The sequence below is a fragment of the Vanessa atalanta genome, chromosome 25 (genome assembly GCF_905147765.1).
Source record: "Vanessa atalanta chromosome 25, ilVanAtal1.2, whole genome shotgun sequence".
In the NCBI taxonomy this organism is placed as follows: Eukaryota; Metazoa; Arthropoda; class Insecta; order Lepidoptera; family Nymphalidae; genus Vanessa; species Vanessa atalanta.
This window is the reverse complement of record NC_061895.1, coordinates 4622691-4648912: the sequence shown is the minus strand read 5'-3', so window position 1 is coordinate 4648912 and position 26222 is coordinate 4622691. Positions and strand designations below refer to the sequence as shown.

The 26222-nt window shown below is 30.8% G+C and overlaps 1 protein-coding gene across 1 annotated transcript in view; it reads left to right on the top strand.

The window, feature by feature from the left end:
- Positions 1-452: 452 nt before the first annotated feature.
- Positions 453-26222, top strand: part of LOC125073665 (plastin-2) — a 50155-nt gene continuing 24385 nt past the window's right edge. The window contains exon 1 of the mRNA XM_047684597.1: positions 453-799. Within this exon, the coding sequence (XP_047540553.1) occupies positions 737-799 (63 nt within the window). The 5' untranslated portion in view covers positions 453-736. The remainder of the gene's footprint in view (positions 800-26222) is intronic.

The window sequence follows — 26222 nt, the reverse complement described above, 5'->3', positions numbered from 1 at the left end:
TTATTGATAAAAATACTTATAAATTTACTTTTATAATAAAAATAAATTCAAAAGTAAATGTAGATATATTAAATATTCACTGTGATTAACGATTTTTCGAATTGTTTTGAAGCGACCCTTTATTAAAAATTTAAACAGACTTGATACCACAAAATTTCGAGAGAATTCGTGATTTTATAGCGACATCTGCTGTTCAGTAGTAAAACTATTTGAAATAAGTAAATTACATTTGATGTATACTGCCATCTATCTATAAAACTGTAAACTATTTTTAATATTTTTTTGTAATGCAGTAATTTATAGCCAAAAAAGGATTTAAGTATTAATAAAATATAAAATCATTAATTTTATTTATTAAATTATAATTATTTATTTTTAATAAATTGCCATTAGTAATAATATATATTATTGCTAATGGCAATTTTCTTGTTTTATCGAAAAGCGAAGACTCAAGGTAGCCCGGGCTGTCCATTGGTCGTTCATCGGCATCTACGTAGACTTGAGTTTCATACTTTCGTAGTAAATGTATTACCGCAAGACACTGCAGACTGTGAAATTGTGATAATTTCTGTGCGTCTTTTTTTTTATAAATATTAAGGTGTGCTGTGATTTATATACCGTATTTTATACATACTTATTAATTTAAGACTAAAGTGATTTAACACTACTTTTTACACCTGCGGTATTTTACAGTAGATGTTGTGATTTTTGTTTTTGTGATATTAATTGTGCGACAATGGCAGACAATTCAAAATTGACCGATGAGGAGTTAGCCGACATAAGGGAACAGTTTTCACAGGTATGAAAACATTTTATTTCGTGTTATTAGCCGGCATGGGCATGGCAGGCAAGTGCGCAAGTTCAGTGGGGTGTTTATTTCTACTCTGAGATTATGGTGCACATGCCGCCTTTTGCAATAATCGAGTTTGTTTGCCGTTTAAGGAATCTACCAGAGAATTTTAGCTTGCTTAGCCTTGAGTCCGCGTGTGGTCGATATAAAGACGGTTTAAGACGTGAATATAAATCAGTAATACATTGAAAAAATATTCAGCCCCAATTTACTTTAATTATGCTCTAAAATTATGGTATGATAATTATGTTTTTTCTTTTAAGCTACATCAATTTATAACCCTGACAAAAATGTTTAATAAATAATTTTAAATAAAATTGCATTGTATAATTATGTTAATGTTTATTATATACTAATCAGCAACGAAGATTTAGTCGTAAATTAATTTCATTATAATTTTATGTATTAAAAATGAAACACACATCTACTAATGCTTTATGAATGTTTACAAAATTAAAAACAGTCTTAATAAATACTGGGCAGTATATAATGGGCATGTTATAATATTTTAGCACACATCTTAGTATTGTCTTGAAATTTACTATCATTTGTATATTTTATTTAGTATAATTTAAAGGCATTATTTTATAATAGTTTCTTCAGATAGCAATTGTTTTTTATTTTAATAATCCTAAAAAAATATATATACTTTTACTTTCATAAAAAAATATCAATCTGACGTCCTTCAGTAAATAATAACAGGCTATCAGTTCATGACAAGATAGCAAACTAACGATAGTACTTATCTTAAATGGAGGTGTCCTTTCTAACATATTGATATAAGATTTAAAATGCCACTTATTCAAATTTCAAAGCCAGAATGATTATTTGATAAAGACTTATTTGTACAAATAACATTAATATACTAATATTATGATTTTATTTATAATATGTAAACATTTTTTTTGAAACAAGTTCATTTGTTTATGGTATGAAAATTACAGACAAACATTTAACAAAAAAAGAAAACTTAATAATTGCCCTGAATGTATGCTTAAAATAAAAATATCTCACACATTTTTCAATGTAATTGAGATAGGATTGTTTATAGCAATAAAATTTGTAACCGAACTTACAAATAAATATAAGCAAAGTGTGAACCTCTTGTTTTGTCATTGGTTAAAAAGCAATATGTACCTTTAAAATGAACTCTAAAATAAGTATTATCCAGTACTTTAAAACACTAAATTCTTTATCGTAATTTTAAATGACAAGTAGGGATGGGAACACAAGTCGTGTAATGTAACAAATACTCCATGTATGTGTCATACATTATACATTACCCATGAGGCAATTTTGCGTTACGGCACTATTTAGTATTCCAAACTTGTAGACATCTTGCCTTGACACCATATTGTCCAGCAGGCAATAACCAAATTGTATCCTTATAGCAATTGCATTGATTTTTTTATGGGTATTATGCAAGAATCCTATTTAACTTACTTTACATAGTATTGTTGAAAATAATGTTTTCCATTTTTTTTATCAATTATCATAAAATGAGAATAGTTTACTGAATGAAAGTTTTTTTTTTTTTTCGAAAATATATGTGAGATTCAAATACAACAAAAAAGTATAAACTACATATATAAAAAATGATGACATAAAATGTATTTAATTGATCATCCGATTTTTATTAAATGTTGATTAAAAACGTAATCAGCATTAAATAAGATTAGTTTTACTTATGGAGAAAATTAATTTAAAAATGTTTTTGATTTTGGAATGATTGACATGACGTCGATGACGTCGACGTCGCAAGTCGAAATTATTACATTTCTAAAATAACCTACTAATAAAAAAAATAAGTTTGTTAAATCTTAATATACCGACTTTTAAATAACAGATAAAAAATTATGACAACAATTCTTGTACACATGTTGCTTTTTTTTAATTTCTTAATATTTTTTTCTAAATTTTTACGTTTTGCAAACTAAAAGTCTAGCAAGTAGAAACTAAGACGTCTCGCCCCTAGACGTCTGTATTGTATTGATCGGCTCTATTCAGGGAGACATGTGGTTCGTAAATACGAATATTAGTAGAAAAAAAAGTATGCGAGACTAATGTACAATGAATTTGGAGGTACTACAAAGGCTTATGGTAACATTATTGTTTATTTTCTTAGTTATATAATATTAAATATACAAAATATTAGAAAGGTAACTAAATGTACGTTATAATACATTTTTTTATTGCTTGTTATAAGATTTATTATATGTATTTATTGCATATAACACTATAATATTGTACTCTATAATTATTAAATCTGTTCAAACCAATCTAAAGTGTAACAACACATGTTTTGAAACGTGAAAAAATGCCGATTTCTTTGTATAAACAAACTTTCTTGGTAACGTCAGACCTTAATGGTGTTTATGTTACCTCTTAGACTGAGAAAGAAGCTTTGAGTAGCTATTGTATTGTTTATATTCGTTGTTTACTATCGTCGAAACGTTTAAACGCACGTTACAGATTAATAAACACACAGATGGTTTTTTTAACCAGTACACCAAATTTTGAATCTATATCTTCTAAACATTTTATAATAAATAGTATGTATAATGTTATCGAAGTCGAATACCTTAGTCGATATACTGTTACCTCTTTTGGTGTAATTTGAATTATATTACACGATCGGATGTAACATCGACGATTCTATGTGTTTCGTTTCACGCACAAAAAAAGGGTAAGTTTGATCAAGTGGTCTCGTGACGAGTATTATATATATCCCTAATAAGTAGGTACATTTATGTGAAAAATATTTTAATCTGTTTCATAATTAACTTGTTCATGGGAGATGAATTATAGAGGCGTTTTTTTTATTATATTCATATTTAATTGATCACTGCTTTTAAAAAATGATAAATTCACTAAGAATGCGGTCACAATTTCGGCGTGACCCTTGTAGGCTAAAAGGTTTCCGGTATGAGTCATTACCTTGAACGGTACTGCTTATAAAGATTGTACGACGTTAAAACAAGACCATTTAAGGAAATAACTTATTCAGAAAATATACTCGACGTTGTCATAACGTATGGAAAGGTAATTTGTAAATTATAGACACTACTTTGATGTGTTTTCATATTGTACATAACTTTTTTTTTTCTTTATTAGTTATACGAGGTAGGTAAAATAGGTTGACTGATGGCTGTATGTTAAGTACTTTCTGCTGGCTCATCTTTAAATCGGAACACAACAATAATAAATATTGCCGTTTGTTGGTAGAATATGTAATGTTCTGGTTACCCAGACACAAAACCACCACCACCACCGCCATTTAACTAATGTACATGATGTAACTATATTTACATGATCAATTTGCTCAACCTCTTGGGTGGCTGGATGGAATATCTTATAATAGAGATAAGCCTTGATTTCTGCCACATTTTTTATGTTTTATTATTATGCATATACTTATAAAAAATTAATATTGTAAATGCGAAAGTTTGTGTTTTTGGATGTCTGTTAATCACGCCAAAACTGCTGAAAAGTATTAATTGATTGGTGCTCGTTGGTTATTTTTTTTATTCTAGGATATAGACCACATTAAAAGAACTTATTTATTTTTAAATGATTTTATTTTTATTTTGGAAGAGCAACGTTTTCATAATGGATTTATTGAGTATAAATTTTATTGACTTATCTCTATCCGATAACTACGCAATCAAAGAGAGTATGTTATATATGTATGTTAAGTGCATTCCATACATGTCGATGCAAACAATAAACTATTATTATTTATTATTGATAACTTTACAAGTATTATGAAATGGAATAGATACGCAATATTGATATTAAGACTTCTTTCCCAAACTGTGACGTCATAATCCGGTCTGCCATTCATCTAGTGTTTATCTATGATGCGTCATAACGCCTTCCCGAGTTTGACACAAGAATTTATGGAATATGAGTAATTAGAAACTATGACCATTAACCAATCATGGTTTAATATACTGCTGCAATTTTGTTGTATAATTCATTTTTAAATAATTTATCATCTAAAAAGCTTGTATTAATTTCAATGGATTTACTATTTATTTATACTGTTAGTAAAAAGAAATATGTCCGTTGATTCGAGGGAGATGTTTGTATTATCCCAAAAAACATTAAGATCGCATATGACTTGGTGTCCTAAATATTTGTTATAACGTTGTGACGTAGCTTCCTAGGGAAATTCTACTAACATATAACGGTTATGATACGTTCCCGATTATTTTCCTAACCAATTTCAACCGAACCACAATTGTAGGGCTATTCTGTAACAAGAAACTCGAATCTCACCACAGAATACGAGACTGAAATGTCAGAATGTGATATATGACATTGACTCACATAATTATAAAATATATATAGAATACAGATATCAAAATTGTAAGCGTTTTTTAAGTTAAATTAATTAATAAATCTTATTATTCATTAAGGAATACTTATATCATTGTTATGTTTTTGCATTGTAAATATGTTTATTTGAAAAGAGCAACTATGCTAGTTTCTTGTCGTTTCTCCTATCTTGGGGCTGCTTTCCGAAACGGTGATAGTGTTAAAAAAGCTACTATTCAGTGTGAAGTTTACTTGAATAAAATACAGTTTATTTGAAAATGGTGTTACACTATAAGTCAGTTGTCAACATTTCACGAGTGAGATGCAAAGTGAAATCTTATAGAATTATATTGCGGGGTCGTTTTGTTAGAGTAGAAAAACGTCTTAAGCGTCGATTCGATTACGATGAAGTGACAATTTCATAGTAACTGCCCTGACTAATGATTTATCTTGCACACAATCAAACGTCTTAGATTAGTCTCCAAATCCGTAAATCATCTTGTGACGTACTCAACATCTGCGTCAATTGTCTAGTGATAACTTTACATAGGATCGATTGGACGAAGATAAGTAATTCAGCGTCGTTTTTGAATTTTGTATTACATTTCTACATCATGCAATGAAGATCCCCTTTAAATTTCAAGTCTATATCTCATAGATCTGTGACTAAGACGGGCGATAAGTTGTGTGTCGATTTGATAATATATTAGAACTAAAATAATTTTGCGGAAATTCTAGGCCTTTATTTCGCTTAGTGTTTGTTCAGACGTCGAAACCATCAGAGGAAAACATATATCGTAACATTTTTTCTACATTTGCTTCCAATTTTTTATTTTGACATATGTTAGTAAAAAGTTTATATTTATACGTAGATAATAGAGAAAAATAATTAGACTTAATGTAAAATTAACAAAGTATTATTCAAGACATCTTATTTACCAATATAGTTGTTTGTTTATATATCGCGTTAAAATTTAATATGTACGTTTGAAAAGCAAAATCGTGTCATAAACCAGCAAATTGATCACAAAGAAAAAAAAAAAAGTTATAAGTATTTACATTAATCTTTGACAACGCGTTGCTGATCTAAAATTCACATATTTTAATTACAAGTTACAAGTTTATCCGCGGAGCGATGTGCATCGACCTTGGTTTGGAATGTGGTCACTCCAGCCTTTGTCCTACCTTATGACGCAACACAGTAGCTAGGACTTATAAAACAAGCAATAAGAAATGTATTCGAACTACTTGAACATAATATTTATTTTTAATTTATTTATACTACGTTCTATATTGGTTCCACTTTTTTAATCTGTTGAGCGTTGAGTAGTAACGTTCGATTTTTAAATTTAATGACGCAAAACAGTAGCTCGGATTTTTAAAAATCGAATGAGAAATATGTTTGAATTGTTCGATGTTTTCTTCTTTTATCTACTCCAACTTATATGTTGTATGATAAGTATTGCCATTCGATTTTAAAATTTATTTTACAACGCATAAGCAAGAACTCAAAATGTTCAATAAGAAACAACTAACTATTTGGACGAAATATTTTTTATATATTTAGAGTGTTTTTATAAATATTCAATTTATTATATGCATTATAATAATATTTTATTATTGGGGCAAAGTTACTTTATAACTAGGTGTCATAGGCCATTTCATAAGGCGTAAATAAATTTAAAAAAAAATGTCTGTTCTCTATGCGTTCAAAACATTCAATCAATTCTGACGAAATTCGGGTTCCTCTGTTGCGAGGGTTCCTGGTGTAGAAAACAGGATTATTTTAGGATTGTTCACCATTAATATAAAATATTTATATTAATTGATTTTGACCCGTTTGGAATGGGCTGGGAAAGTTTACCAGTTAAAAAAAATAAATATTTTCAGTACAATTTTCCTAAATTAAAATAAAATAAAAAAGTATAATATGACAAATTCCGACGACCTAATCGATTTCAGTACAGGATTTTATTAGAATCGTTCCAACGTTTTTGTTTTTATTAAAATATTTTTGCATCTATTTATCCATTATGCCTCAAACTCTTGGAAGTCTTAAGCTTATTATTAACCCAGTATATTTTATCCGTTGAGGTTCAGAAACAAAATTGTATTAAATAAAATTATTAATAGATATTTGATAGCGTATTATATTTTAGATAAGACAGAAGTCGAGATTCTATTCTCTAATGAAGTAAAGCAATAGTCCGAAAATGTCCCACTACTGGCCTAAAGCCTTCTCAATTTTGAGCTTATTCCACCACGCTATTACAGTGCCAGTGGTAATTAACATCTCTATATGTATAATTACATATCAAGTATATCTACAAATAATGGTTGGATAAACAATCTCGTTAGTAAATATATTCCGCGTATCAACTCTTATTTGTTATTCAAATTGAAAATATTGCACAATAAACTCTTTGTGGTTTATTACGTAATAAAAACACCGTTTAACAAGGATTCTGTTATGGACTAGAAAATATTTTTCGAAATAACTAAGTTATAAAAAAAATAACTTCACTAGAACATGACACTTTCGTATAAATCTTACTTGAATTAAAACGATAAGTGTTGTTTGGAATTTTGCTACTCGATCACGAACAACAGGACGGATTCGGATGAAGTGAATTATGCTGTTGAATAAAACGGAGGAGACTCTTTAGCATTATAAAAAAATATATATTAGGTACCTATTTTATTCGTTGCATAGAGAAGCGAGATTATTTACTCGATTACCTGCCGAGTGACATCGAATTCCGAGTAGTGATATTGATTTAATCGTTTCGCCTTCTTTTCAAAATGTCACTTTATTTGGCACTAGTACAATTGCTTTGTTTACACAATCAAAAAAATGCAAGCTACTGACAGACGCGATATAAAGCTGTCAATACAAGAAAGATATGGCTTGATGCCACAATTTAAAGGAGCATAGGATAAAACTAAACACGAGGCTGTATGGTGTCGTACCTTTGCCAAGAGGTAAGAAAATTAAAACTGCCAAAAACAATTACAGTTTTTATTCTATTCTCAGAACGCTTATTCATCGTACATCTAATTTATTTAACACGTGGCACTTGCTTTATATTTAACAAAAAAAATACACGTCATTGACAGCTGCCATGCATACAAGTCAAACCGACGAATTCTCAAGCATGTTCATAATAAGTTGTATACGCACGTGTCACTAGCAAAATAATCTTTGCCCTGCTGGCATAAACAAAAACCATTAAAATAAAAGCTGTTTGATTTTAGTAATGTCAGATAAGACTAGACTCTAAATTACAAATATAACTTTTTGTTGTATATATATTTTTTAAATGGCAACATCTAATAAAAGAAAGAAATCATAAATTGGAATAAGTTAGTTTTTTTAAATTCTTTTATTAATATTATTTTAATAATCATTTACGTCTTTTTATTGAAAAAAAAAATTCTATAAATTATGTTTAGTAAGTTTCTGTTCATTACTTTGCATACATACAAATTTTCGGGACGAATTCCGCATCATCCCGCCCATAGACTATCTCTTTAAAAAAATGACGTCGATTACTTGCTTCATTGAAAGACAAACAGAATAAGAACCAACTAAAACACTCATTACTTCTTCTTCTCAGCACTTCTCATTACTTATTCTTTTAACATATGTACCGTTACGATCGATGAAATAAATCCGCGAGGCGTATCGCGTCACGAACTTTGCGAGCATACAATTTATTACTGATAAAAACATTTATATGTATGTATACCATGTATGTACTTTAATAGCACTTTTATGATCACTTTGTGCGTGTGTGTGAGGAAAGTGTCTTACAACACCTTGTATTTCTTTGTCTTATATGAAATTACTTAAACCGACCTCAAAGTTAATGGAAAATGTACTAAAATAAAATAAAAAAAACTATTTTGTTTTTATTGAAAGCTTTTATACTTACTAAACCTGCTGCTCTATAAATGTCTAATCACATAAAATTTAAATATACTTTATTCAAGTAGGATCTTGCGAGCATTTTTTCAAGATCATTTTATATTTAAAGTTACCAATGATTCGGAATGCTTCTACCAAAAAACTAAAACTTACTAAGTAGTTACTCTTTTCCGACAAATAAGTTACATAGGTAATTAAAAACAAACAATTATTTATCCTACAGTATGTGTAGCTATGTTTCTCTTTAATTATAAAATTAGTTGTTAAAAATTATATACCGATGAAATAAGGTGATCTGTTAATCTTTGTTCAATTCAATTTAAACAGTTTTGTAATTAAAATAGTACAAGTTGTCGCACGTGGCTTCCCTCTCGTTTTAGGGGTTGACCTTCAGGTGTTAGCCATAAAAAAAACTCATGTCCTTCCTTGGAGTTCAAGCTCATATCAAATTTCACCAAATTTTGTTTAGCGCTTTGACCCTGACAGAGCAACAGACAGAAAGACAAAGTCATTTGTTATATTAGTGTAGATGTATTATATTTTTAAATGTATTGTATGTTAAATATATCTTAGTGTAAGGATAGCGGTGATAAGTTATTCGATATGACCTCCGTCTCGGCACAGTTTTGAATGCCAGTGACCGAAGCTGGTTTAGCGTTACAACTGTGTTGTAGATCTGATTTCTTGCGTTGACGCTTTTTTTATACGAAAACATATAACAAATATTTATATGCTCGCATATGTCATTTTATCTATGTTATACATGTATCGTAATTGAAATTAAAGGTATTTTTCTCATTCCCAAGGACGCAAACTATCTCCATAGCAAATTTCATCACAATCTGTTCAGCCGTTTAAGCGTGAAGAGGTTTATATAAGAACTACTTTTGCATATATAATATTATTACAAATTGTTAACATTGAGGATAAAATTATTTAAAATATTCTCTTGTTTGTCGTTACGCGGTAGTTGCTTGGAACTGCATGACTGATACTTTTTTCATGTAATATATTAGGTATGGAATTAAATAGGAGATCATTTCTCAAAATAAAGGTTTTAAAGAATATTTTTTATTAGCATTATCTATGACAACAAATTACACCCGTCAGCGAACCTTACTAGATTAATTTTGCTTATTAATACCTACGTAAAATAATTTATATACCATATTAAAACTATAACATATGTATATATTATATTCGTGGTGGATTATATTCGTCGTGTTTTAAATAATTTTTTTGTTGACTATTTTTTTTATGAAACATACTTCTGCCATATATCAATAGTAGCGTATGAGGAGAGAAAAAGAGAAAGATATATGACTAAAACGGTTAAATCTCTCTCATAAACGTTGCGTGTTTTTACTTATTAACCGGACAATATGAATCATAACTAGCTTTAAGATGTTACTCTCAGGTGGTCTTTATATGATGTTTAATTAAACAATATAAGTTTTAAAGAAAAAAGCAAGTGACTCAAGTTACTTGATAGTTGATACGATGCGCGTGACCTCTTGTCCGTACAGTTTGAAAGCCACTGACCGCTAGTGTTACCTTATGAATGTCACGGTATTGTTCTATTGGCGCTTTCTTGTTATGCCAGTAATGCTCGCTAAATAAACATAAATATAACTATGATAAGTAACTTTTAAGAAGAATAAATTAAAGTTTTTTAGTTAATTTTTTGTATACTCGCGAACGAACGGGGAGACAATAAATATTTAGCGAATAATTAAGATTAAATTAATATTAAGATTAAAACCGGTCGATGTTAGTTTGCTTCCAAAGATACTGTATCATAAGAAACAATTGTTTCAATATTTTATATATTTTTAACGCATTTTTTTTAATGCTATAACAATTTTTTAAATTTTTTGTCTTATAGTATCAATAATTTATTTTTTGTGTTAATAATTTATCTCACTCGCTGGCACCCAATTGACCCAAGTTCTTAAAATTTCTTCACGTGCATATTTGTTGCACAGAAATTAAACTTTTTCTACCAGCCCACATCGAGACGTATACATTGTTTGCCAGGATTAATCACGTTATTTTTCTAACTACTTTACTTGCGTTCTCACAATAATTAATTACACACTTAATGTTTCCGCTAGTTTAATTGTGCGATACAAAACATTAGTTCTCCCTCGATTTCTTTAATAAAATTTTATTGTTATTGTAAATCCACGTTATATGCTAAGCCGGGCCAAAGCTATGCCACGACAGTTAGAGCTGGAACTGTCCGCCAAGCCCGCCTGAGACTAATAGTGACGTCACATCGGATAATCCAGTGAGAGGAATTGAATATCAGAACCATAAATTTCGGAACGTCATTCGTTAGTTTATGCAAGAGAGACTGTTGCAGATGGTAACCGAAGTACCAAAAAGAAACGAGAGATCGTCGGAGAAAAATAACGGAGTTGTTAATATAAAAGATGAATATTCCAAAATATAACGTACTAGTTTTTATTGCCCTCCGTTCGAGTATATAAAATATGTTATATATTATATGGATGTAGTATTAATTTAATTAAACGATCCGCAAATTTATATAACGTTGTCTCGTATATTCTAAAAACAATATCGATAATAAGTAGCTGTAAATCGATTCGTAATATCTCGCTGTTTTATTACTCGATACCGCAAACTTTCACAAGACCGACGACATTACTATTACTTTATTGTGGTTGTGAAGTAATGAATCATTCATTTACGTTTGATTTTGCTTGAAAGTTGACCGCAACCTACGTTTACATTTTACGTAATATTGTAATGGAAATTTTGATATGAGTCAGTTTATTCTAGTCATTGTAGGCTATTGGCTTATAGCCTAGCCTATTTCATATTGTCATCAAAAAATATAATATACGTCCCTGAGGGTATAATACGAACGGGTGCTTGAACATATCCGGGGGCAGTATAAACGAACTTAGCTATTGTGTGTTTGGTGCTGTCCCTCAAAGTGTTAAATTAAAAAAAATATAAACGTATAGATTATTAAATATGCACGACACGAAAAAAGTTATTTCGTATAAAAATATTTTCGAAATGTTTTGAGAAGTCTTAAGTTTGATTTTTTTCTATTAATTTAAATTCTTAGCTTATGTCATATCAAGTGTTTTTAGCATTATGTTATTTAATATTTAAATATGACTTGTAAAAGTCACTTCTATACAAATAAATGAAATTGTAGAGTCTTTTATAAATGTCTATCAATGTTTATATGATATTCAAACATTAAAAAGAAATATTTCAAATTTAAGTCTGTCTGTTTGTTCCAGGTAATCTTCAAATGAACCGATTTTGACGAGACTTTCATCGATAGCTAAATTAAATTCGTTTTAAGTTACTTCTTAAAATATTTTAGGGAGTAATTAAGAAGGCTTAAATATAAATAGGATTCCAAAGGAAAAAAAATATTTTCGGGCAGGTCAAAGTCTACCCGGCTTCGCAGTTTAATTGCCATCAACGCTCTAAATAAAATATAAAAAAAACATCGAATTAAAAAGAAATGTCCAAAGTCTTGCAATACACTTACAAGATTGCTATATCCCTTTCCCGCTGTGTAATAAGCATCACTATCAAAGGTCCTTTACAAAGTTATATAACGTAAAATATTCCTCGCAGCTGGTGAATCAACGGCGTTCTGATTTCGCTAATAATATTCAATTGGTGACGACACTGATTAGGTTCATACATATTCTTAGAACAATTGCCTGATAACATTAATAAACGCTGAGGCAAAATGTATGTTGAAGTCGAGATGGTGTTCGTTTCGTTTTTGTGTTCGTTTTGAGTAATAAACGCAGACTTATTTTGATTGTATATTTATTTTGAACCTGGGAAAAAATAGTTTGCGCGGCAATAGTCCAAGGAGCCGGATCGCACCAACGACTTGAACATCAGCAGCTCAAACAACGCTAGCTTTGAAATAATGTCAATATGGCCCAGCTCGGTCATTTTTTAATTATTGAAGTAAATTAAAAACTACGCAACGTCCTTTTCTACCTACGTATTAAGTTTCATTCGTTCATTCAGCAGTTACGGTGTGATTGAGTAATGTAAAAACATGCAAACTCTTCCATATTTAAAATACGTAAAATTTTACTTATTATGAATAAATGGTTTTCAATACCTATATTTTTATTGAACGTTATATTAGCAATCGATCGTTTTACATATATAATGAAATTATATTGCATAAAAAATTCGGCTCATTTGAAAGACGTCACAGATAACATTGATAAGATTAAAACATACCTAATCAACGTTTGCCGAATTTTTTTTTATGATAAGTAACAAATAATTTAAAAATAAAGCTGTAAAGTACTATTTTCCTATAAAATAGATAATATCGGATAAGATAAACTATAACAGTCATTAAAAACTTTAAACGTGCTATCGAAATGACCATGGATAATATATATATATATATATATATTATTATAGTTTCGTAATAAAGGTAGCAGTTTATACATCCAAAATTAATAAATTGTTAATTTCATATAAGTTCCCTCGTATTTGTTTGTACTTGTTTTCGTTCTTAGTACATAATAATAAACTTTATATACCTAACATTTTACATATTCACACTACAGTCATGACTCATAACTAGTTGTTAAAACGCAATTGTTGCCAATCTGACCGGTTCCGTTGTCCATTTTAGAAAGGGTTCAAAAATCAATAGTTATTATGCATAGGGTTCTTACCCCTTTTTAATTCAGTGAACGTCATATGACCGAAGTTTGTGGCAGTTTTTAATTATTTTTTTTCTAGAATTGATGATAATCTCAAAAGTCCTTGGTTGAAGTATAATTTATTAAAATAGTATGGCGTTAGTAAATAAATTTTCTCTTATCGTATATTTTATATTATCTGTTAGGGTTCGGACGGAATTATCAACTTTATTACGTTCCTCGAACCGGGCTGAGTCAGCACTAATTATATTATCACTACTTATTATGAAATAAAACCTGTACACAAAACCTCAAAAAATACTTTTTAATACAGTTTTCAGCAATGGATAGAGTGTTTAACGAGAAGAGTATAATTCATTAATGGTTTGTGTAAATTAGCCGCAATGTAACGACAATTGTTGAAGATGTCGAGAAAAATCATGCAGACTGAGAGCTTTACTGGCGTACGCTGCGTAAATCAATATAGTTGTATGTATATCAATATATAAACGTTTGTGTAGACCCTTATTCTACTCGAGCAAAGCCGGGATCCGTAGCTAGTTAATCATATTTATAATAAATAACTACTCATAATGTTACTTGAGTTACTGAGTAGCTCCCTGAAGATAAACTCATCTTCGATGGTAAGCTTTTAGTTTCAAGTAGTCAGGAATTTAACTTGAACCGCCAAAGAAATTCCTTTACATGAGTCGACTCTTTTTATCATCTTAGACACCCCATAACTAAACAGCATCCCGCCGTATCAAAGGATCCGTATAATTATTAAATCCTTTTAATCGTTGAGAGTTCAAAAGTACCAGGCTCGCATAACTCGATGGCGGTGTGTGCACAATCACAAAGAACGTTTGTCCTACCGCTAACACACACAATCAAATCGTTTTATTCGCTCTGCTTAGGTCAACAGACGATGACTCACTACTGCGCATCGGCTGTAAGGTGAGCTTAAGGCATTCGAATATGCTTCTCTCACATACTCTCTAAATATCTCTGCTAAAATCAGTTATTGAAATTTTAATGGACGAACATCGATGGATACCGAGTATGAAGACTTGCGATAACTTTTTATTAAACGTTATTAAGTTTACAAAGATGAATGGCATCTGTATAGCATTTATATGACGCTTTTATTTTATTGGATTTTTAATGTAATAAGTATTGGTTAATTAGTTCAAATGAAATCTAATTGTAGTTCTTTATATATATTCTAAAAAAAAAACACATTTTTTTTTTAATGTATAAATTGTTCAAATTTTTTAAAGACACAAAGACACGTAACATTCAACATTGTATAGTTAATTGAATTTTCATTGTTTGACGAAGAATTGAATTTGTGATTCATTTGGTTACAATGTTTTCAATTTCCTTACTTAGTATACGCACATATTATAAGACCTTGATACAATCAACAATAGTATTTAAATTAATCTCATTTTAAGCGTTTATTTATGAAAATGCTATTTCTTTTTTAAATCCAAGTGCCTACTACTTCGTACTGGTGAAAGAAGTCAAACTACTTTTTGGGTCAGAAACGTTACTTACAAAAAATATATCTTAGAGGCTTTTAAAGGCGCTTTTGAATCGTCATTTAATGGGAATAAAAATGTTAAGTTTATACTATATATATATCTGGAAATAAAAAAAACTGTTTATCATAACTTTGTTTATTGAAGTTGAACTAAAGTCAAGAATTTATTTCTTAAAGTTAAGAGTTCATACTGACAGTTCCTAGGAACCTAATATAACAACTATAATAAACTAGAAAAACTTTATAATTAAAACTTTAATTATTAAAGATCATGTACAAACTAATGATACTATACGTGTATTAATAGCTATTGTCAAACTCGAGGGGCCTCGTCGATAGAGCACGTGGATCTTAATTGAAGGTCGAGATTTCATATTCGGCAAGCACCTTTAGTTTTTATGATATAGTTTGGCGGAGAGGCCGATGAACTTATGGTCCCATAGACATTGGCGCTGTAAGAAATATTGCATTACATCGCCAATGCGTCACCAATATTGGGGCCAAAGATGTTATAGGTCCCCTTACTACAAGCATATTGGCACACTCACCTCGGAAGTAAAGTAAAGTAATCGTAATAGGTGTATATATTTTGTTACAATACTAAATAGTACAGCTCTACAACAATAACTTTATCATAATACTATAAAAAATGCTTGAGTAAACGTTCACTCAGATCGTTAAATAAATTCATAATGAATATATTGTATCCACTTGGGTAATCATACCCACAAACCCGTCTTAAATCATACATATTATAGCTTTATTCTACTATTCGCGTATTTAATTTAGTAGTTGTTAATCACACCTCGGTCCCTCCCACTAGTTTGCATAGTAAATAATTCTCGACTCAACTTTGAACGTGACATAGTTCGTTTGTGTTGCCATGAACACACTTGAGCAAATTATATTGAACCACAGGTACATTTCAATTAGGTATAAAAATAAATCTTTAGAATATTGTAGTACATACGTTTCTAATGAGTGTTTAAAAGAAAATTAATCGTGTTCTTCCATGTGGTTCAAATTATATATGAATTTAATTTCGTCAAACTTTATTTAGCAATGAAAATGTCTGAGAAAAACCGTTGCTTATTCATATTGGCATATAAACGAATATATTTAAAATGGATAAATAACAATGAAAAAAAATTAAAAAACAATGGGCTCTCGTTTAATTAGAGTTTATTTCGCAATATTTTATTCAAATATGTAATTACTATTGACATAAATAGATACATACGGTTACTAAACAATGTTTATGCATAAGGCCGTACGAGTAAGAAAATCGAATCAAAACAGTTAAAATTCTCCTTACCCTGAATGTTGCACGTGCGCAGGCTCCACTCCACAAATAGTAAGCTGGCAATAGCCATACTTGTTTGTTTATTACTACTCCGTGTAACGGAACTGCTAATTGCTTTTCGAGCTAATTCTAACTTCGTTTTTGATGCTTTTAACGATGGACTAACGATTTCTGTTTTGTAAATATTTTTGAGCTTAAGCTCAATCTTTACACAAATATAAACAATATGACACGAATCTTTGTCACATGCTTGTATCAGAAAATAGTGTTTAATGCGAGCAGCATCAATCATATCAAAAATCAAGTATTCCTAGTATTCGTTGTACATTTTTTTCATTTATTTTCTAATGTGTATGTGTGTTAATCGTTGTAACGACGTTTCAAAGGTAAGTGATAAGTGGTTGTCACTGCCTATATACATTTACGACGTCAAAAATTTTAACCATATGTATCATCGCCAAAGCGCGTGCAACGTCGGGAACTAAGATATTACGTCTCTGTCGTTGCATCAGCTCACTCACACATTAAACTGGAATGCAACAGCACCAAGTATTTTTGCTTTGCGATACAATATATAATGTCTGTATCCACACAGACGGGATTGCGCAAAGCCCTATCACCAAGTAAAATTAGTCATATTCTTAGTCGGAGTATGAAAAGATTTCAAAAAACTTTTATTTGCTATGTTAAAAGTTACACACGGTAGCAGTAAACACCGGGTATCGCCTATCATTTTCAGATATTCGACAGTTCTTGCTGATTCCAAATCGTATCGCTCACGGTTTCAACATTGACAGTTAGTTCTTAACTGAACACAATACAGTTAGGCCACGTCGTTCTTACATTGGAATCGTGGCTTTCAATTATGTATCGATTCAGCTAGGCTTTCATATAAATGATCATTCTGAAATTTTGGCATAAGGCACGACACGACACGACAGGACATTGATGGGACGGCAAGTCCGACACAAGTCACGAACAGAAAGAGTTTATACGCAGGATTAATGCATTTACGTCCTTTCCGAGGCACTATTCATTTAAATATCATATATTTATAAAATAAATAAAAACATTTTGAAAGACTTTACTTAGATTGATGGATGTCCCGTCAATATCTTAAATGTGATGTTATACGTCATAAGTCATAACAATCTAATCTTTGGGTAGTGGTTTTGTACCAGCCCATCTGGGTAAACACTGACCATTCATTATATATTATACCGTCAAGAAGCAATACACAGTATTGTTGTGTTTCGAATTGAATGGTAAATGAGCCAGTGTAACTCTCAAGGTTGGTCTCAAAATGTATAGAAGCAGTAGTGACCACTTACCATCAGGTGGTGCATTTGCACGTCCGCCTGTGTAGAAAAAAAAATGGTGTGTATCTAAATAATAAACAAAGACATTTACACCGTATAAAAGAGACATTATACGCTCACGCACAAAAAACATCGATCTATCTACGATGCTAAAGATATGTCTCTTAACTCATAAAACGACATTAAAATAACACATGATTGTTTTTATTCGTGTTAAAATCATATATGTCTCAAAAGTGCCACTTTCATCTCGGTACACGTACATAATTTATTAATAAGGCTCGCGTGTCTTGAACACATTAATTAAAATATGAACATAGCTATTGTCATTCGTTAAATTAAATATTCATTCAATATTGGATCTTATTTTTATGCTATTAAAGGCGAATGTAGGTTGTCTAATATCATTTTACAAATGAAAACGAAAAGAAAACACCTCGTAAGATGTCAAAACTAAATAAAGATATAATTGTAATATAATTTGTTGGAACAGTTTTAATTGTATAATTATTATGAAAAAAGTGAAAATATTGACTGCATTTATAGTACTATGTTAATTGCAATTAAAGACAACTAATTTTGATAAGGTTTTCCGTTTAAACCAATTTACTTGGCGATAGAACTTTGTGCAAGCCCGTCTCAGTGCGTACCATCCACTCCAAATGTTCCACCGACAAGCAGCAATAATTATTGTTGTTGTATTCCGGTTAGTAGAGTGAGTGAGTCAGTATTACTAAAGGCACAAGATATCATCTTAGTTCCCAAGGTACAGAATGACTTTAAAAAGTTTATATTTTCATAATAAAGTGTGTCTCCGTTAGGATTCCGAACAGGCTTGTAACACCCACATGGTCTAGACATTCGACAATATTTTTTTAAATTATTGTACTGCTAAATATGTTTTTAAAAGACTGACAGAGAACCACTGTAGTTATTTTGTCATAGCATAAGTTTTTTTGAAGACGAACAAACATACCACTCGTTGGTCTGCGGTCATTTTTGCCTGTATGAAACATATTGCAATATCAATGCGCTCCAACCATGGAATCTAATATGTTATGTCCTTTGAGTTTAAAATTCAGTGACTCACTCTATAAATCAAACCTATGAACTCTATATGAAGGTTTTACTGTGTAAAACACAAGTTCAGTTTAGTTTAAGGGGGTCAGTCAGGGTGTTAGGTAGCTACCCTATTTCTTTTATCGTACCCCAAAAAAAACGTGTATCCAAAATTTAATGATGACTGATTATCGCATTTATATTATTATATAGGACTAGTTGTCGCCCGTGACTTCGTTTTAGAGGTGGTTCATCAGGAGTTAGGCACAAATAAGCCTAGCATAGCATAGCCTGTGTCTTTCCTTGGGGTTGAAGTTTGCTTTATACCAAATTTCAATAAATTCGATTCAGTGGTTTGGAAAGAGCAACAGACAGACAGACTACTTGCACAATTGTAATATAAGTTTTGATTAAGGTAAAATTCTCAGGAATATTCTATGAACATAATAATTCTTTTTAAGCAGATACATAATACAATAGTGCAGAAATATGTCACGTATAGTTCTTTTAACGGATACTGATAACAATACCGAGAGTAAATGATGATGACTGGACCTCTGTTATAATTGTTTTGTTCTAAATATAGTTTTATCGGGGGACAAACTGTATAAACACGTATATATTCAATTAAATATCCAATAGATGAGTAATCATTAAAACTCGCTAAGTTCGGTTTAGATACAATTATTTTAGCTGTAATAACCATAATTTTAACCATAATACTGTTCAAAAACAAGTCTTTTCTTGGTAAATTTGTGTCTCGACAGTCATCTTATCTTTGATTTGTATTTTATTTTTATTTAGCGTGCCTGCATATTTTTATTACAAGGCAGCAACCTAAACCATACTTTAATATCATTCATTTACATTTCTATAAGTTCTGATGGTCCTATTTTCTCATAGAACAAAGCGTTCATTCATAATATGAAAATATCAAGTGGCACTAATTACCATGCTCATTCATTACAAGGGGTCGTTCAGGTCATTAGAGGCATGGTTTTGTCTTTAATTGGACTCTGATTCTCGTACAGTCAATGTTCAAATAAATAGACATCAAATAAATTTTGCAGTTTAATATAACTGTTGCTAAATTAATTGTTTAAATAAAAGTTTTTATATTATCCGGTTTAAGGTGTAGGTTAAGTATTGGAACGGAACGATTCGTATAAAATTTTAGACATACTTTTGTTGATGTATACAATGTGATCGTATATATACTAAATTGTTATGTGTATTTCTAATATTATGAGTTTAGTTATTGGGTAGATACCACCCATTCATATATTTTAACGCCAAACAGAAATAAGTATTGATGAGTTTCGGTTTAAAAGGTGAATTAGCCAGTGTAACTAGAGGAATAAGTGACATGACGTCTTAGTTCCTTAGTCCTTAGTTTGGTGGCACCTTGATAACATGAGGAATTAAAAAAATATTTCCTACAGTACCAATATCTATGAGCAGTGGGTACCATCAGGTAGCACATTTTATAGCTGAATATTATAGGTAGGCTAGGCTGTGTAGTCGTCCAATAATGTCTTTATAAATTCAATGTGTTTTTTACACTACACGACATACCCAAGTTTCGAATTATGCAAAAAATCACAGCGCAATCACTCGATCGTAATTCGATTCCATGCATACTTTCTGAATACTGTATTCGTGAGCATTTCTAAAAGTGTATACATATTTTGTTACAACCATTTGTTCGGGAATTTATAATGTTTCCTGTTACGTTACTTTTTACGGAATAATTTATTTGCTAAAGGATTTGTCACGGAATATTGTACCGGTCAATTCATAACAGGTATCCTAAAGATATTTAAAGATTCAAACATGTCAAGATGAAAAAACTGAAGCAATGATACTTTGTTTCAGTCTGTTCCGTTTGCAGTTGAAACACTTGGGACTTTTAGTGCAAAACACCTTTATTAATAATATATCAGCTAGTCTTATTGCCTTTACTGGTAACAGGAGAGCTGCTTCATATTTTACCGAGAGGATACCAATTGCAATTCAACGCGGAAATGTCGCTAGCATTCTTGCCATTATTTTAGAACGTCATGATTTGTACAGTAGCAATTTTATTTTGTATTGAACTAAAGCCTTAATGTTAAAAATTCTTATGTAAACGTAAAATATTTTATCAGATTTAATATCTGTATATTTTTAAGTCACCGTTTTCGTATGTCAATAAAAACTAATTTCAATAAAATTATTTTAAGGATTTTAAGAACTAAGGCTTTCGTCAATTACTTTAGCATTTTCAAATATAATCATACTACAAATGGATGGTTAAAACAGCTAAAACTCTTAAAGCTGCCATATAATTTGCATTGAAATGCAAATAGTATATTTAGTTCGAGAACATTCTCAAAACAAATCCGTGGCAACCGTCAGATTCCACATTAATTTAAATACCGTGCGAACCTTCCGTGCGCCGGCGCACTGCGCTCATACACCATACATAGGTTTACCGCTCGCTTCCCATGCTCTGTTTCTCAGCACATATTATTGAACGTTAATCATCGTGACCTGACCTTTGATGGATGTACGGAGGCAATATAATAAACGGAAAGAACAAAAATTAACGCAATCATTCAAATCCTGTCATGTCATAAGTGAAAATCAATCGAGCGTTTACAACCAGCTTAAAATAGTTTTAGTTCAATGTATAGGTAAACTTAGAATAAAACTATTAACCCACGTTATTCTTTGGTAGTTTATGTAAATATAAGTAAGGAGTAGAGAACATGCAACAGCTCTTTTGTCATATCAGTTTTAAGGATCAGAGCCGCTTTGTGTCACCTCGAGAGCACTTAAAGATAATTATCACCAACCTTCAGTCTCTCGGCCGGGCGACAATGGAGCGCGTCGTTTAAATATTACTTTTGTTAATAAAACTTTTGCCGAGACTTCGCAATGTATCAGATTAATATCTTGTGTTCAACATCGAATTGTTGTAAATCAATCGACGACGAAGTTTTTAAAAATAACACTTAGTAAATACATTTCTTTTTATTCGACTGCAGTTGTTCGATTGATAACAACGTTATCACTTAAAATGATAAATTTTATGCACATAGAAAAGTATTTCAAAGAGTTTTCTTGTCAAATAACAAATTATCTTTAATGACTAAAACAAAATATTACTTTGAATGTGAATAAGTACATTCGGGAATATCCCTTTTTATGTTTATAACAATGTTGTCACTTTATTTGTAATAAATATGACTGAACACAATTAACACGAATCAAAACATAGATTTCCAATAAGCATTATGAAAATAGACAAATTGATTTCAAAATACGAAAATATTTATGAGGTATACATTAATAAAAATGTCAAATATTGTCATTTAGATTTAATTATGGGCTCATTAAGCAGCCGCTGCGGTGCCAAGGTCGGATCTAATGAGCTTACTTATCAGAGGATAACTTATGATTCGGATGTTCAACTTCTCAGAACTTCTCAGACATACAGGCGACCAGACAGTTTCGTGAATCATTTGCGATTGTACTGTGCATTTTAATGACTTCGTTTTTTTTTGCATTGCTTAACTAAAACCTTTGTTCGTTTTTTTTTTTGCTATTTCGAATTGTATGGATGAATCCGAATGAGTTTCAAATCCGATACCGTTAAATTCATCCGTCCGTTCTCGCAACGGTTCGCGTGTATTGTTTTTGTAAATATCATTTTTCTGGTTTGGCAATTGAGTTATACGTAAAAGCAAAAGGTATTATTATGTACATCCAAAGTTGTAAAATTAAACTGTTCTGCTTTTTTTATTTAGTTAATACTTTATTATACTAGAAATAGAAGCAAACATGACAATAAAAAATTAAGTTTTTTGCACAACCACTTTGTGAAACTAGTCGTTGGAACCGTGAAAAAAGAGCCTACTCATTCCTTATAAGCCAGTAACGCACCTACTAGCCCCCGGTGGGCATATGTCCATGGGCGGTGGTAGTCACTTTCCATCAGACGAGCAAAGACTGATGACATGACATGACATGACAGAAATAAATATTAATTTTCAATAATATTAGTATGGAGTAAAGACTAAAGACTCCGAAGCGCGCTGAGTATTTTGGTAAAGGTTTTAAGTGTATTATTTTTTTTTTCAAAGTTTAAAACTTTAATCAGCCACTTAATGACGTATCACTCTTCGAATAAGTACTTAACTGTACAGCCGCTTTACGATTCTTATAATTAAAGTTACCGTTAACCGATGACGTCATAATACATGTTAAAGGATGCTAATAATGGCCCTCGTGATCCACTTACGAGCGTCCGGTAGCAGGTAACAAATGTCCGGCCATTTGTTAGTTCACCTATGACCTAATATCAGACATGATCTTTAAATTAGAAACTACATATATATTAATACTAGCTAGTAGACCCGTCATCGCACGGTAGTTAAAAGGGTATATATAAAACGAACATAATACAAATATCTATTAGTCGGCATGTAGCCAGTTTACACAAACCATAAATAATTATACATACTCGTGAATCTCTGCCCATTGGTGATAAACGCACAAAAATTCGTTCGGCTGTTTTTGAAGTTATCGCGTAAAGACAAAACTCAACTTTTGAAATGTAGTAGTAATAATATATTTTAAATTTGTCGAGTAATAACGGATACAAAGATATATAGGGTCCTCTGTTAAAATAACCGATGTCATAATATACCAGAAATGATTTCTAAATTGAAGGTATATGATAACTTGTTACGTTAATGTTGAAAAAGGGCTGCTTTGCTAAAGATTTCGTCGCAAGCAAATATAAATAACGAAGCCAATGCTGTTTTTAAAGTAATGTTGTTTGTAAAGTTAAACTAAAGAAAAAACAAATGGTTGACAAATCAATGGGTTATCGCCCCAACGTCTTTAAAAGTACTTTACAATAATGTTTGTTGTGAATAATGTTTTTATCGTATTAAATAAAAAGTCTAGGTCTATATTTTTTAAATCAAGCCATTAACCTTTCTGGATTTGAACGTCTTTTCTTTTCAATTATTCCACACTAACATTAATATTTGTGATATCGTGCTCCGATTTGGGTGAGTGCCTCAGCGTAATTAAAACCACGAGGGATGTAAAATATTTTTGGAAGACGGAGAAACGAATGGTTTTATCAGTGTCAACGAGCGAATCCCAACATACCATCCGGTGGCCCATTTAATGAACTGCCAAAAAAATATTAACTTCAACATCTATATTATTATTTTTTATTCGACTATCCAACTCGATGATGATGACGATGGCCTATTGAATTGTTATCTTACAGAATTTCATCAAATGTAAATTAAATAATAGTCGAAGACATGTTGTCATAAGTTTACGTTTTCTCGTGATGTGCTATTGACGCTGAGTCTATCAAAAAGTGTGTTATTGTAAATATAGATTTCAAATACATACCTCACAAAAGACATTAAGTTTATTGTTACATACCTCACAAAACACATCATACATTACTTTAATTATCTTGATAAATATTACTTTCTCCTTGTGCAAGGAAAACTTGTATCCTATTGGTTCAACGTTAACCAGAAGGCAAATTTACATTTAATTTAAAATTATTAGGCAGAATTACCTGAGAGTAAGTGTTCCCCACCACCCATAAACACTAAGAAATATCAAAAATCCCTTACGTCATCAATGCGCAACCAATCTTGGGAACTAAGATATTATATCACTTAAACTGGTAGTTTTACACATTCATCCTTTAAACTGGAAGAAATCACAAAATCAGGTCCGTCCACCTACCGATTTTTATTAAAAAGCTTTAAGAAATTAATGAAAATAATCTAAAAACTAGACAATAATAAAATCTAATACTTATTGCGCTTCAACGTGGATATGCAGTTTCATGCCACCATTCTTCGCAGTCACGATTCGTACAGTAATAATTTAAATTTTTTATTTGCGTATAACTAACGCTTTATAAAAATAGATATATATTTAATACTAGTTATTAAAATAATTATTCGTATAGTAACGAACTTCGATGCGGAGGTTTTATTGTAAATAAACTGCAATGGAATGTCCGTTAAATCGTAATATATTCAGTTTCTTGAATTAACTATCATCATTGCTGAACAATTTAATTGTATTACAAATGTAATGAAATAGTTCATGTTTCATAACTAGACGTGACTGCTAGCTCATTTCATTATACATAACTCGTTAACCGCAAATGTTATTAACTCGCGTCCTATTATAAGGTTTCATAGATCCTTAGTGTCCCTATGTCGTTTTGCTCGACGTAAGTCATGATGACGTCATCGATTAATATTGGAATTCATTTGAATTTGGATTTCATTTCATGGTGGTAGGGCTTTGTGCAAGCCCGTCTATTTAGGTTACCACCCACGCATAAGATATTGTACCGCCAAACAGCTGTACTCAGTATTGTTGTATTCCGTTTTGAATGAGTGAGCCAGTGTAACTACAGGGACAAGGGACATAACATCTTAGTTCCCAAGGTTAGTGGCGCATTGGTAATGGTTATTATTTCTTACATTTGTCCGTCCGCCTATCTATATCATTAATAAAAAATAGAATTAGGTATTACCATATAAAAACACATGAAAACTATGTGATTCTGGATTTATTCATCAACTTAATTACTATATATTATCGTACATTTATGACTAAAGGCTATATGTATATAGTTATGACTATGACTGGCTCGTTGATGAAGTGGCTATATATAAGTCCACACAACACGATGTTCAGACTTCAGCCCTACTGTGATGGCGCCTGGTAATAAAAAATGGCTGAACATTAATACCAATTAAATATAAGATACACAAAAGACATCTCGTCTATGAAATTACAGATATATAAATTAAAAATTATAAAACAAATTTCTTTAACAATACGAACTTAAAACTTTTAGTTTCATACGACGATTTTGTTATTCTAGCCTTACAATAAAACATACTGTTTATTCAGCTGTTTTGTTATAACAAGCAAAAATGACATCTAATTCATTTGACATAAAGTTTAAAATTAAATAACGATAAATGATATTGATTCTTAGCAAGACATTTGAAATTTCAATAGCTTTTATCGGCGACCCATATCAACTATATGTAGTAGATAATTACTATTATATCATTTGGTTGCAATATTTAGTTTGAAAATGTCTTATGTATGCACTTATCAACATTCGCAGTCTTTAACTGTTTATGAAGAGTGCAATAGGTAAAAACT